The following is a 14,116-nucleotide window of genomic DNA, read 5'->3' as shown; positions in this document are numbered from 1 at the left end:
CAATCTAATTCTGCAGCACAGGTTTTTTTTTTTTTTTTTTTTTTTAGGTCTGGAGGCTAATGCCCCCAGTTGGGTTGCAGCACAGGTTAACCATCGAGGGTTTTCATTTCTTTTGCTTGTCATTTCTTTTACTATTGTGACTAGAAATTGCAATTTTGAGTATGAATGTATATTTTTTTTTTTGGAAACCGAATGTATGAAATATAGTTGTACTATCAACATTATACTCGACTATAGTAGCTCAAAATTTGATTCCACGTTTACAAGTACATAAACAAAGGAACATGAATGCGGATTAAACAAACAACTAAGAAATAATAATGTTTTCTTTGCCAACAGCAGAGAGATTTCTTTATGGCACAATAGCAAAAGAAATCTCCATTTGGGCAAGGAATATTTACACAAAATATTAATTCAATAACTATTGTTTAATTTTTTTCAAAAAAAAAAATTTCTTTGGCAAACTTACCTGTATGATATTGTGCCATCAAAATCAAAATGATAGAGAATATATCTTAAAGTTACAAAATTAAAGAAAGAATTGCAGTTTCGATCTCTAATGTTTAGCCTATATGTCAAATTGGTATCCAATGTTTCAACCAAAACAAATTTAGTCCTCAAAATTTGTGACTTTAGGTAGATTTAGGATAACCAACAGAAATGGAATTATGATTAACAGTCAATATCAAGTTGTCGTTAGTCAGCAATCTTGACTTTGCACTTTTGGTCTCCAATATTTTGATTTTGAATCATTATATTTCTTTAATTTTTAAATAGTGATATCTAAGAGTTTTAGCATGAATTGAGATGTAAATTAGAATAAAATAATATTAAATGAGTAATAATAATTCTAATTAAAATTCTTTTTCTTTTTATTTCATTGATTCATGCTAATATTATATCATATGTTTCTTTTCTTATGCATAGTCTTAAATTTGATTTAATATATGTATATTATTGTTTGTCACTATTAATAATTTATTGATAATGAGTTTTATTATTTTTATTTCTACAGATAATTAAATATCCTTTGAAATATAAGGAATATATACTTTTTGTAAATTAAGTTGATCTTTTTTATTTTTTTGGCATTTTAATAGGTTCTAAATTGAGTTTGAAATGAAGTTGGCATTATATATATATATATATATATTTCTATGAACCATTAAATGATTATCAAAGTATGTAGATATTAAAAACAAATGCTTTAAAACTACAACATCGAACAATTAGTTTTAAATTGGTAGGAAAGGCAATAAAAAATAAAATATAGTAATAATTTTAGGCTACAATCATGTTATTCTAATATAAAATTTTATAAAACACTTTATTTTGACACGGCATAATCATAACCTTGATAATCATCTAATGGTTCATATAATATGTATAAAATGCTAGTTTCATTTCAAATTCAATTGATAAGCTATTAAAATACCCAAAAAAAGATCAAATTAATTTACAAAAAGTATATATTTCTTATATTTTAAAAGGACATTTTATCAAATTTTTATTATCATTAAAAATAAAAATGATGAAACTCATTATCGATAAATTATCAAATTTTTATTATCATTAAAAATAAAAATGATGAAACTCATTATCAATAAATTATTAATAGTGACAAACAATAATATATTATCAAATTTTTATTATCATTAAAAATAAAAATGATGAAACTCATTATCAATAAATTATTAATAGTGACAAACAATAATATATATATATATGTATAGAATACCAAATTTGAGACTAACTATATAAAAGAAAAGAAACATATGATATATTATTAGCATGAATAAATGAAATAAAAATAAAAATAAAGAAAAAAGTTTAATTAGAATTCTTATTACCCATTTTATAGTATTTCATTCTAATTTATATCTCAATTCATTCTAAAACCCTTAATATCACTATTTAAATATTGGAGAAATATAATGATTTAAAATTAAAACATTAGAGACCAAAAGTGCAAAGTCAAAATTGTTGACTAATGATAATTTGATGTTGACTGTTAATCATTATTCTATTTCCATTAGTTGACCTAAGTTTGCTCAAAATGACAAACTTTGGGGACTAAATTTATTTTGATAGAAACATTAGGAATCAATTTAGCACGTAGTCCAAACATTAGGGATCAAAACTACAATTCCCCCCAAAATTAAATGTAGAGTTAAGATCACCAAAATATTTCAAGAATTATGCTACATTAATATCAGTTGAACTCTTATATGTGTGAACGAATTAAACTAATTATAATTTACAAGAAAAATGTTAATTACACTTCTCTTTTAATTAGTCTCACTTTCACAATCATTATTATTATATGAATGATCGTATGTCACAAACACGAAGACATGAATGATATGAGTTCTCACTAACCAACCCATCCAGCTCATGATGTATTGTTCTAAGAGAAACAATAATCCAATTTCTCCACCATTGAAGTCTCTATGAGCTTATCAAATCAAATACCAAAACTCTACAAAAGTTTGCACGTGAAGGATTTCCGATATACTTAATTCCATGTTCTAGAATAACCTATGAGGGATCCAACACAGATTCGATTACCACTAGGCAACATTTTATAATTGTTAAAGCTCTAGTTTAATTTGTCACAGTAATATGCAAAGGTAAATATTCATTGGCAATGGCCACCATCAAGTCTTTAAGATTTGGTGGGGTGGGGTGGGAGGCAAGGGTTTCTAAAGTTGTGGCAAGGGTTTTCAAATTTTGCCTTCCACCAATTGCCACAGTTGTGGCTTTCTAAATCCAGACGGGTGTGTAGTGCACTCGTCTAATCCGATAGTAGTTCAGTCCCCGTCGGCCCTCCTTTAGACTCAGTTGGATCTCCCCAAAATAGGTTAGAATAGGAGTAGAAATAGATATATAATAGACTGTTACCGATTGTCGAAAAAAAAATTCATTGGCACTTTTTAAGAACTTAAAAAATTATCAATTGCGAAGAGGTTCTTGTCAAAGCTGATTGCACGTGTTTCATGTTGGATTCTAATTGAGCCTCAATTGGTCAATGTCTTTCTCTGACTTTCTTCTATTCTACTGCTTTTTACTTTTATCAGAATTTTCCAATTTTAATTAAAATTTGTTGATTTGAGTTATATATGCTGTGTTGGATGGTCTCGCAATGCTTTTTTTTTTTTTATAATTACTTTCTTTCTAGGGTCATTGTCACTTTTCAATTATTGCTTTGGTGTCGATGAATAAAAATACAAAAGAAATCAAAAGTTAATAGTGAGGGAATATACCTCATACACAATCACGAACGAGGGACTATACCTTTTATATATGTGATTACATATTTTTTGTGAAAGTGTACATGTTTATCTCTTTTGGTGCATACATTTTGATTATATTTGAGTCATTAAGATCTAACTTAATTGGTGGAAACATTAACAAGATGATGATAAGGTCCATGGATCGATTGTCAAGCTTTTCTCAATCACTCTTCTTCCTCATATAGTTTGAATGATAAGGTTCTTGGTTCGATTGTCAAACTCTCCTCAATCACTCTTCTTCCTTGAATAGTTTGAAATCTCTATTTGAACACAACACAAAAAAAAAATAAAAATCAAACTTTATCTTTATTTGGCTCATCCTTCAATTAACCATATCACAACTTGGAAGAAATAGGATGAATTGAGATCGTATTTTGTAGGCAGTCGCCTTGAATGTACTAAGCATAAAGTATCTGGGTAATTCGTTTGTCTTAGAAAGTGACCAACATTTTAACTCAATATTTTGAAGAGTGCTTAGATTAAGTTTAAGGTAGATCTTTTACCTTAGTATTAATTTATTTTCCAATAAAAGCTTTAATTGACAGAAACGAAAATCACTCAGCATGGAAATGATTATCAAAATGCTTTGCAAAACGTGACAGTTTGAAAAGCTAACTTCCAAAAAATCACATTCTAGAACGTTAACTGTCAATGGACTTCTGGTCCAAAACCCTAAAATTGATCAAACTTTCGTTCTTGTGGGCGACAATATTGTTGAACAAAATCTTTGGCAAAATGCAAAGTATGTGTCAAGTTTATAGTAACCAGTATTCAGTATTGATAGCGGCTTGTGTCGGCAGATACAGAGCTTTTGTTCCAATGTTAGGCACTTCGAAGACAATTGCTGATTAAAAAAATAGGCAGCTAGTCATATGAGAAACTTTGAACAAGAATTCTAGGCAAAATCTGAGTCTGTTATAAGTGATTATTTCGGCCAGTCACATGAGAAACTTTGAACAATTAGTCTAAATTCATAAAATATGAGTCTTTTGTTGGTATTCCCTTGGTCGCTTTGATATCTTTGTGGTCCTCAGAAAGAGATGAGGCTAATTGGTTGGATAATGTTGGTAAAATCAAAAGCCCATTTTTTGTTTTTCCAAATGTTGATCTTAGGAATTACTATAGTGGATTTCAATTGACATTATCAATTTGAGAATGAATGACATTAACAAGGAAACATGTTTCTTAGGAACGTCTAAAATTGTACTATAACTTAATTAATTGCTAGTAATTGTAATACCGCACAATAAAATAAATAAATAAATATATATATGTATATATAAAGCATATATATATATATAAAGCTAAAGTTTTGTGTTTGGCAAGCAAAAATAGAAAAGGAAGAAGCTAAAAAGAGCTTTGGTCAATTCAAGCTCATACCATGTACGAGAATGACACTTCTAATTATCTGACCACAATGGAGAGAGAGAAACTCTTTGGTACCGACCCAATGTTGATTAGCACGTTACCCTTCACATCCATGTAACAAAATAGTCAAGTTCCAGAAATAAAATAGATCGATATCCAAGGAAAGGAATCTTTTAATTGAAAATAGGTACAGGTGTTTCTTCGATAAAAGAATGTGAGTGGATTGAGTATGAACCCTTGTATCTGGACATGTAGAAAGCAACTCTGACAAGCAACTGTTAAGGTTGTGTTAACAAACTCTATCCTCGTATTTCAGCATGCTTCTTGCTCCATGTTACTGCTAGAAGACTGAATGTTCCATACTAATATTCTAAAGTTTTTCACCTACATTAATTAGGTTTTGGATCACTTCACTCATCGTCAATTAATTTCTTTATGAATTATTTGCTCCTCAGCTCACATTTGAGGAGGAGGGAGGGGGGACGTAGAAAAATACTAGCTTGTAATGATATTTACATTGGATCGATATTTTACATTACACAAGCATTCCTCAATTGTCGCTTGGATTATTTGTACATATTTATATGTTTGCATTATCAACACATTTTCAACCATCTTTTTATTTCACATATATCGCATTAAAAAAGTACTACAATATTTTTTTAAAAAAATTATCTCAAATAATATACTATCCAAACATTGTTTGGATAGTATATTATCGGATAGTATATTATTTGGGATATGTTTTTGAAAAAATAATGTAGTACTTTTTTTATATGGTATATGTAAAATAAAAATGTGGTTAAAAATGTGTTGATGATGAAAGCACATGAATTTGTTTAAATAATCCACTATCCAAATAAACTAGAAACCCAATTGGTTTTCATTTTTTTGATACCCCAATACCATGAAACACTTGTAACGTCAATACGTTTGCCAAGTTTTGCACTTTTTGGAAATAGTTTAATAAATCCGAATAGTCTCTAATTAATCTCACTAGGAATATATATATATATATATATATGCTTTGATTTTTATTTTATTTTTTTAAGTGTGAGGTTTTGGACACTAGCACCTCTCACTTACACTTTCTTCTCCCATACCATCCAATCTATCCCTCTCCTTATATATGCTTCATTTATCAAACACTTTATTGAAGAAAAAATTTTGCGAAGAAAAAAAGGGCTTTCTATCTGCAGTTTTTGTAGGTACATACACAAGAGCATTACTAAATTGCAGATACAAGAAAACATTTACTATATTGGATGGTACAATATGCTTCGACCTATCTCAAAATATGCGACATATAGAGAAAAACATACAACAGGTTTCATAAGGATTATTTCCACTTCTCCACTTTGCATCAATTGCTTGCAGCATACTTTGCATCTGTATTTGACATAGTTAATTATACGTGAAGTTATCGATATTTGAAATAAAATTGGTAATTTTAGGATGCAAAGCATCAAAAATAACTTCCAGCCTCGATATAGTAGTAAATGATAACTTTAATGTGCAATATGTCTATAACAAAAGTTGAGTATGGAATGGAAGAATGGTCGAAAAGGTTACGCATGCAAACTATAATTAATTTGGTTTTTGATAAATACGCTTTGAGAGTACTGATCATTTGTTCCTAACTAAATATTAAAAACTAATGATCATTTAATTTATCATTTTAAGCTTTCATTTATGCTGTTGGAGTGCTGCATTCCGCGTATATGCAATTCATATCAAACTTGTTTTTCAAGTCACCGTAGGTTTGACCCTAAAGAGAGTATAACCAGTGACTCACTTCAAATGGTTTTTTTTTTTTTTTTTTTTAAAGTAAGGAAAGTATGAGATTTAAAAAGTGGAGAAAGAAAAAGAAGAGTTTAAATTCGAGATCTTAATTTTAGTAACTAAATCAAGACTTTCTCGACTAATATTCAAATGTTTGATGGACCTTAAACTTCAATTAAATATGCGAAGATATGATGAAGCTTGAAACTAAAGGAAATGAAAGGAAGAAGGAGAAAAAGAAAAAGGTAGTTCATATACAACAAAGGCAATGTTGTAGCTGTTCGTATTTGGTAAAATGAAAGGATTTCGAGGATCAATAATTAATAAGAAAAGTCATTTAAATTAATTTGAGCTTTGTAATAAGCATTGGTGTTGAATCTTGATTTGGACCAAGACCTCTTCCTCTTGAAATAACCACATCCTTGTTATGTAACAGGAAACACGGCTTTCATCCTTCATATGTAGCATCATTATCCACAAACAGCCCTACTCTTTTTTTAGAGAAGTTTAGTCCTAGGAGACAATGATCAAGCTAGCCAGCTAGGTTTCCTATTTCAGATTTCTTTTGGCGTCACTTCCCAGGAACATATTCTACGGGGCACGGGCCAATTGATTTCACTCTATTTTCGTACAAGACTAGAACCCTGGGTGAAAAATGAAAAAGTAGTAAGTACTAATATAAATGCAAATCTAAGGATTTTTCAGAGAGTTATAGGCTTATAGCCGCATATCTGGAACACAAATGTGCACGCGGACAATGTAAAAATGGGAAACAAATGAAGATTACATTAATAAGAAACAATTTGGTCTTTTTCTCTCCAATTGATTATTAATTATTTTGCTGTGGTCACTTTCAATAAAGGTTAATTTCTCCGACCTTGAAATTACTCGGAAGCTGCCTTTTCTAACCCTTGAACGTCAGGCTGAGCAATTTGGAATGACTATATATGGCAAGGGATGAATATTCTTTTACATGGCACTGAGTTTTGATCAACAGATTATCCATCCTTGAAAACCTGACTGATAAAAATGGAAAGCAACAACGTTAAAAAGAAAGTTGGAACCCCTTCTGTTTATAGAGGGGTCAGGAAGAGAAAATGGGGAAAATGGGTTTCTGAAATAAGAGAGCCAGCAGGAGATAAAAGAAGAATATGGCTTGGGAGCTTTGATACCCCTGAGATGGCTGCTGCTGCCTATGATACAGCTGCATTTCACCTGAGGGGGCAGGCGGCCCAGCTAAATTTCCCTCACTTGGTGGATTATCTTCCTAGTCCAGCTAGCTCAAGTGTTGAAGATATGAGATTGGCAGCTCACGAAGGTTCTTTGCTGTTGAAGAAGTCCATTGGAGACCAGCATAATTATGATGATCAAGCTGCAGCAGGAATTCCTGTTACCGTGGTCGATTATGTTGCTCAGCCTGTCACAGTAGGACTCTCCCAGAGAGAGATTCAGGCCATTCACGACTTGCCATTGGAGTCACCAAATTACAATATGTGGATGGAGATGACATCTGGCTCAAAGTTTTTAGGAGACCCGGTCATTTTTCCAGGTGACTATGACCATGAAATGACTGACTATGTAGAAGTACCTGATGATTCCTTGTGGAATCACTAGGGAACTCTTTAGCGGCAGTAGACATGGGAGATCTTTCGGCAGGCTTGGTTTACACCCTCACTTTTAAATTATGTGGTATATTCAAGAGGTAAATGGATTTTCTTGTATCATCATATCTCATCCACCGTCACTTTTTTAACATCATTATATTACCATGATTATATATCTCTTGAATGTACCACAAAATCCACAAGTTGACAAGTAAACCGAGTATTCTCCCATATCCGTTCATTGATTTCTTCAAGCATTTACAAAGAAGTCACAAGGATAGTCACAAATCTGTGTAATTAATCTGTTGTTGCAACCAATGTTACCCTAATCATGCCAACAATAAATTGAAGATTGTTCTTGCTTCTTTCTTTTCTCTTTTTGGGAAATCTGATTGACCACCAAACACATCAAAGGAGTATGCTTTCGCAACTCGTTGGATTGGCTGTAGTTTGAAGGTAATGATAGATGGAAGTAATAGTCCACGTAATATTGCTATACATGTATATTCTTTTTAGTAAAAATGGTAAAGAAGATGATCAAGTTATTAGTCTGGTTAACTGGCTCATCAACGTAGCTCTCTTCTGGTCATTATTGATTTATCAGGTATGTAATTTTCTGGCCATTAATCTGTTAATGCTGCCCGAATTAATGCCAAAAATTAATTGAAGATTGTTCCTGTTTCTTTCTTTTCTCTTTTTTGGAAATCTGATTGATCACCAAACACATCAAAGGAGTATGTTCTCGCAACTCATTGGATTGGCTGTAGTTTGATGGTAATGATAGATGGAAGTACTAGTCCACGTAATATTGCCATACATGTACATATTTTTTCTAAAAATGGTAAAGAAGATGATCAAGTTATTAGTCTTAGTCTAGTTTAGCAGGTTCATCAATGTAGCTCTCTTCTGGTCATTATTGATTTATTAGGTACGTAATTTTCTAGATCTTTTCTCCTTAACTGATCAACCAACTTCATGCTTTCAACGATGTTGTCCTTTCACTAATACACTAAAGACGATTCATGGTTCAAAGTCGTTTCTGAAGTAGTGAGATTTTTCGGTTCACAAAATTGAAAAGTTTTAACAGTTTATTAGGGTCCGTTTTGCTGGTCTGTGTCTTGCATTATTTGTCTAAAACTTACTATAGGGAGGAAATATGGGAGAAGAGGGGAAAGAGCGGAGTGAAGGGTGGAAGAAGGAAGGGAAAGAGGGTGAAGGAGGGGGACTTGGCTCTTCTCCAGTAGATCCCTTCTCCATTTTTTCACAACGAATATTTGGATACATAACATGTATCTTCATTACTTAACAAGATTTAGAATTAGTCAAATTTAAAATGATCATATCCCTTTCTAATAAATGAAAACACATATCATACATCAAGATGTTCAGTATCAAAAATAGAGAAAATCTACTATAGATGAGCCAAATCCGGAGGAGGGAGGGAGGTAGTGGCACGTCTGGTGTTGACGTGTGTTTTTGGGTATTTTAAATTTTTTTTGGTGTGCTTTTTTGGGTATTTTTTTAATAAAAGCTTAAGGTGATCTTAGATGTTTTTAATAATGCAAATGATATTACTACTCCAAAAAAAAAAAGGTTGAGATACCAAACTTATAATTGTTAAAAATGAAATAATCACCTATAGTCTAGATTCTCTTACAATTTGAATGTCAAAATTACCCTCTAGGTATAGTTTAATGATCATTTTACAATATTCTTATAGAGAACTCTGTACAGTTGACTACAAAATCTTAATTTTTAAATTAAAAAACTTTATCATTATTTCAAGTTGTAAAAAATTAACTTAAAAATAATGAACAAATTGAAAAGTAATAGACAACTCTAAACAACAAAATCTTGCACTTTAGTCAAGGACTATTAAGTAACTCATATTAATATGGCATTTTTTTAAAAAACATTATTAGGAATTTCTTTTATTATTAATCGTACAACAATTTGAAGCTAATTTAAGAGTAGGAAAAACTAATTGAATTGAAGAGATAAAATTTATTGGTGAATGTATAGAGAAGTAATTTACTTTCTTAGAATATCTAATAGGTTTTGTACTATTTCATTAAGTAAAAAGAAGAGTAGAATGTCTGGAACTTGTTTTGAAGTATAAATATCATTTGCCTTTTAACACTTATTGTAGATGATATTTTAGATAAATTTTGTATTTCTAAATGGACCTGCCAGATAGCTCCTTAATTTTAAAGTTGTTTGGGATTGTGTTACCAATGATAGAAGTACGTCTATGGCACTTGGCAAGCATCATCCCTGAACTGGCTTTGCGTTTCATAAGTTGGCTATCAAGAAGGGTTTTAAAATCCCTTAGGGCTGTAGGTTGAGTGTTCACAACTCCACACATACACTTAAATTGTAATCTAGAAGATGTGCAGTAGTGTACCTTTCTGGTGATCTTCTCCTAACCCTTCATATAGCTTAATTAGGCTCTCCCTTCCCCTTAGAGTAGAATGGAATTGGTTATGAATTTTGTGTATAAGGAACAAAAGGGTAAGCATGATTCATGTAACTAAATTTGTAGCTTAATAAAATTTAGGGCAAGGAACCTAAACAGCCACAAATTAAATCACTAAAATTGTATGCCTTTCACCATTTAACTATTTTGTGTTTGGTGCACTCAATAGTGGTATATGAGTTGTTATTCTATCTGAATTTGTCGTCCAATTTACATTTTTTCCTTTAGTTTTGGACTTATCTATGTTATTGTATAAAAATTCTATTATGTAATTTACATATGGACTAATTTCATTTTGTACATCCGAACTTATACCCTATTTTCACTGTACCATAAAATTCAATTTTGAACGGTTAGCATCCCAACCTCTTAGATTTGTTCCAGTTGAGTCAAATCTAAACCAAAGGAATGGAAGACTAATTACACAACACGCTTTTTTACATGACTAGATGATAATAATACACTATCATCTAGTAGAGTGATTTAGGTATACATTATGTGCGCAACACTCTATTCTATTAGTTTTGCTAACATTGCTATGGATTGGACTCTAGTGGGACAAATCTTAGAGATTAGGGTACAAAATATCCTAGCTTAAAATTTATTGTACAAAGTAAGAATGAGGTACAAATTTGAGAGTACAAAGTGAAATTATTATGCGTCTATGTATGCGTCTATGTGTGTGTGAAGGAGAAAGAAGAGGAATGGGATAATTGCAAAATGCCTTGCAATTAAAAATAATAATAATAAATGAAAAGAAAGAAAAAGAATTGGGTAAACAGACAAGATATAAATAAATATATAACCAAGATGTTTTCTTTTTTAAAGGTAGGAGAGGAGTGGGATTTAGAGGAAAAAGAGAATTTGAATTTAAAACCTTCGATCTTGGGATATAACCAAGTTCTCTTAATTTTTCATAAATAATCTTGAAACTAATGCAAAAGCATAATTCTAATGGCAAAGGTAAACAAAATGGCCAATGGTATTGCACTACTTCCATAAGTTGAGTGGATGATTTGCAACAAAAGATAGTTAAGTAGCCAAAAGTGTGCAATTTTTTAAGGTAACTACACTTTTACAATGCTAACACTTAGAGCACAACTTAACCAGATTGCTAAAGACGTTTCTTAGACACTCTTTCCAATTTAACTTCAATTTTTCTTTCTAGAAAAAATTCAGTGCTACCGTTTAGTTAGACAAAACCTAACTAATTAACATCACCATTCACCATAAAGACTTGCGTGTTAAAAGGGTTTTCGCATCATGTCCAAGTTGAGACCGATCAGAGTCAAACGGGTTGCAAAATGGTCTCTGTGTTATACAATTATTCGTATTCAACTTCTGGTCTTAGTTCGTGGCTCTTTGTCTTACATTTTTTGTGAAGCCGGATCTTTCAAGTGCCTTGCGGAACAAGAATTCCATCTAGATTTCGTGCTATTGTAAAGTTAGATTCTAGGAGTGTGCTTGTTACAGTCATTTATTATAAGGAAATAGTACTCCTTATCTATGGCTATTATAAAGTTAGATTTTAGGAGGATGCCTGTTATACGTTGATTCATTGTAAAGGAGTAGTAGTCCTCGTTTATGGCTTTTTGTCATATCATTTCCCAATGGCACGATTGATGCCCCCCTCCTAATGTATTTTCTTTTATTTTATTAATAAAATTGGGATTGGCATCTAAACAAAAAAGATTATCATTCACCAATAAATAGTTTATATATATATATATATATTCTTACCTTTTTAATTTAAAAAAAATCATTCAATTAGCCAATTAAAATTTTTGGCTAGGTATCTGTTCCACCTAAACCATATCTATACAATATATAAAAGAAGAGCAACACTATGTGGTGTAAATACACAGTGTCATTTTTTTAAAATTTCTAATCTACCCTTAATTATAAGGGTAAATTGATCCCAATATATTCTAGAAAAAAACTCCCCACAATCAACAAAGAATTATCCCTTTGAGATAAAATTACAACTTTCTCACACTAACTCCCTCACATCTCCACTTTTTTCTCCATGATTTTTTAAAGACAATAGTAACTAGATTTTTTAGATAAATAAATATCTACTATGATATGTAACTTAATATGAAAAAATAATCACATATTTTCTTGAAATAAGCACACACTTGTGGTGTGCCAAAAACACTAGTATATATTAACTAAACTTTTGGGACTTGGTAGGCAAGCTCAGCCCAATGGGTTTTGGATTTTATCGAATGCAAAAATTAAGGCCTATTCAGCCCATCATAATTTGTCCCCATCACAAAATCAAATTTTAAACGAGAAATACATGTTTTACGATTACTCTTTCTAATTCATTTTCCATCTTCCGGAATCCCTGGTTGACTAGGGCGGCTCCCCACCCCCGCCCCCCAACTTTTAGAAAATTTAGTTTGCCTCCCATAAATACTTGAACATTTTTAAAAATATAAGCTTTTGTCCAAACAAAAATTTAAATTTATTTCATTTTATATACTTAGATTTAGATGTATTAAAATTCCCCTTCCTAGTGTAAACTTTTTATTTCCTTCCCCACTTGTGTACTTGTAAATTTCAAGAAACTAAGACAGTACGAGAAGAAATTGTGCCATAGAAATTTTTTTGTAATAAAAAAATTTGGATGCATTCGACTGCTATCATCACCACGGTCAGGACATACCTACGAAACCATATATCGTTTATAGAGATTTTTATAGATCGTCCACCAATATAATCCTCATATCAATATTGAAATTCAAACACATAATCTTTTATGAGATAATAGACCGTTCTTGTCAATTGAACTAATTTCTGTTTGCTGTGGCGTAGAAGTTAAAACTTATCATCAATTCATCATTACTCATTTCGTACAAACTATTAATATGGGCGGCTTGAAATTACAAAACGAAGAATACATGGAAGAAAAAAGTGGACGGAATGGAGACGGGCTCAAAGTAAAGTCAACCGGAGAATGCCGGTGTTCAAAGCTCAATTTCGATTGATCACGTTACGCTTTATAATTAAGGGTTTTTCACGCGTTGATATGAAATATTAATGGAAGACAGACTCGCAGGTTTTGGCATTTGGTTTGGGTACTTTTCAACATCCAGCTGTTAGAAATGACATAAAACATTGAAAATTTGTCTTTTGTACCCGATTTTGTAAAGCTTCTTCCTATTTTAATTTGTACTGTTAAGTACACACATTCATGATATAGCAACTGGGATGTGTATAGAGACTTGACTAGAGTTCTACACACTAAATAAACTACCTATCTATCATCATTGCCTTACGAGTATCATCATCAGATGCTGTTGGTTCAACAGACGTTCTGTACTACATGGTACATTTTTTAACCAGAACTGTGCTGGCATAACGCAAGTTAGGTAGAGAAAATTCAGTGGTCAGAAGGCTCTTAAAGTTCTCTCTATTATTGTCAGATTAACGGTTCAAATTCTGAATCTGATAATTGGGAGCATGAAGGGTGTAGAAAGGCGAGGGAGATAAAAAAAAAGTAAGGTAAAGAAAAAAAATCATCTAGATCCCATATTAGTCAATTGTCAGGGAAGATTAGTCAATGTGAGCGAAAAAAAAAAGCCTGA

General features: G+C 31.5%; 1 protein-coding gene across 1 annotated transcript; it reads left to right on the top strand.

The window, feature by feature from the left end:
• The first annotated feature begins 7,472 nt into the window (after positions 1 to 7,472).
• On the top strand, positions 7,473 to 8,057 carry LOC113711205 (ethylene-responsive transcription factor ERF021-like). Its single transcript, XM_027234384.1, has 2 exons — positions 7,473 to 7,761; positions 7,822 to 8,057. The coding sequence occupies exons 1-2, from the start codon at positions 7,473 to 7,475 to the stop codon at positions 8,055 to 8,057; spliced, it is 525 nt and encodes a 174-aa protein (XP_027090185.1).
• Positions 8,058 to 14,116: the final 6,059 nt, after the last annotated feature.

The sequence above is a fragment of the Coffea arabica genome, chromosome 10e, assembly GCF_036785885.1.
Source record: "Coffea arabica cultivar ET-39 chromosome 10e, Coffea Arabica ET-39 HiFi, whole genome shotgun sequence".
In the NCBI taxonomy this organism is placed as follows: Eukaryota; Viridiplantae; Streptophyta; class Magnoliopsida; order Gentianales; family Rubiaceae; genus Coffea; species Coffea arabica.
This window is presented reverse-complemented; position numbering and strand designations above follow the sequence as displayed.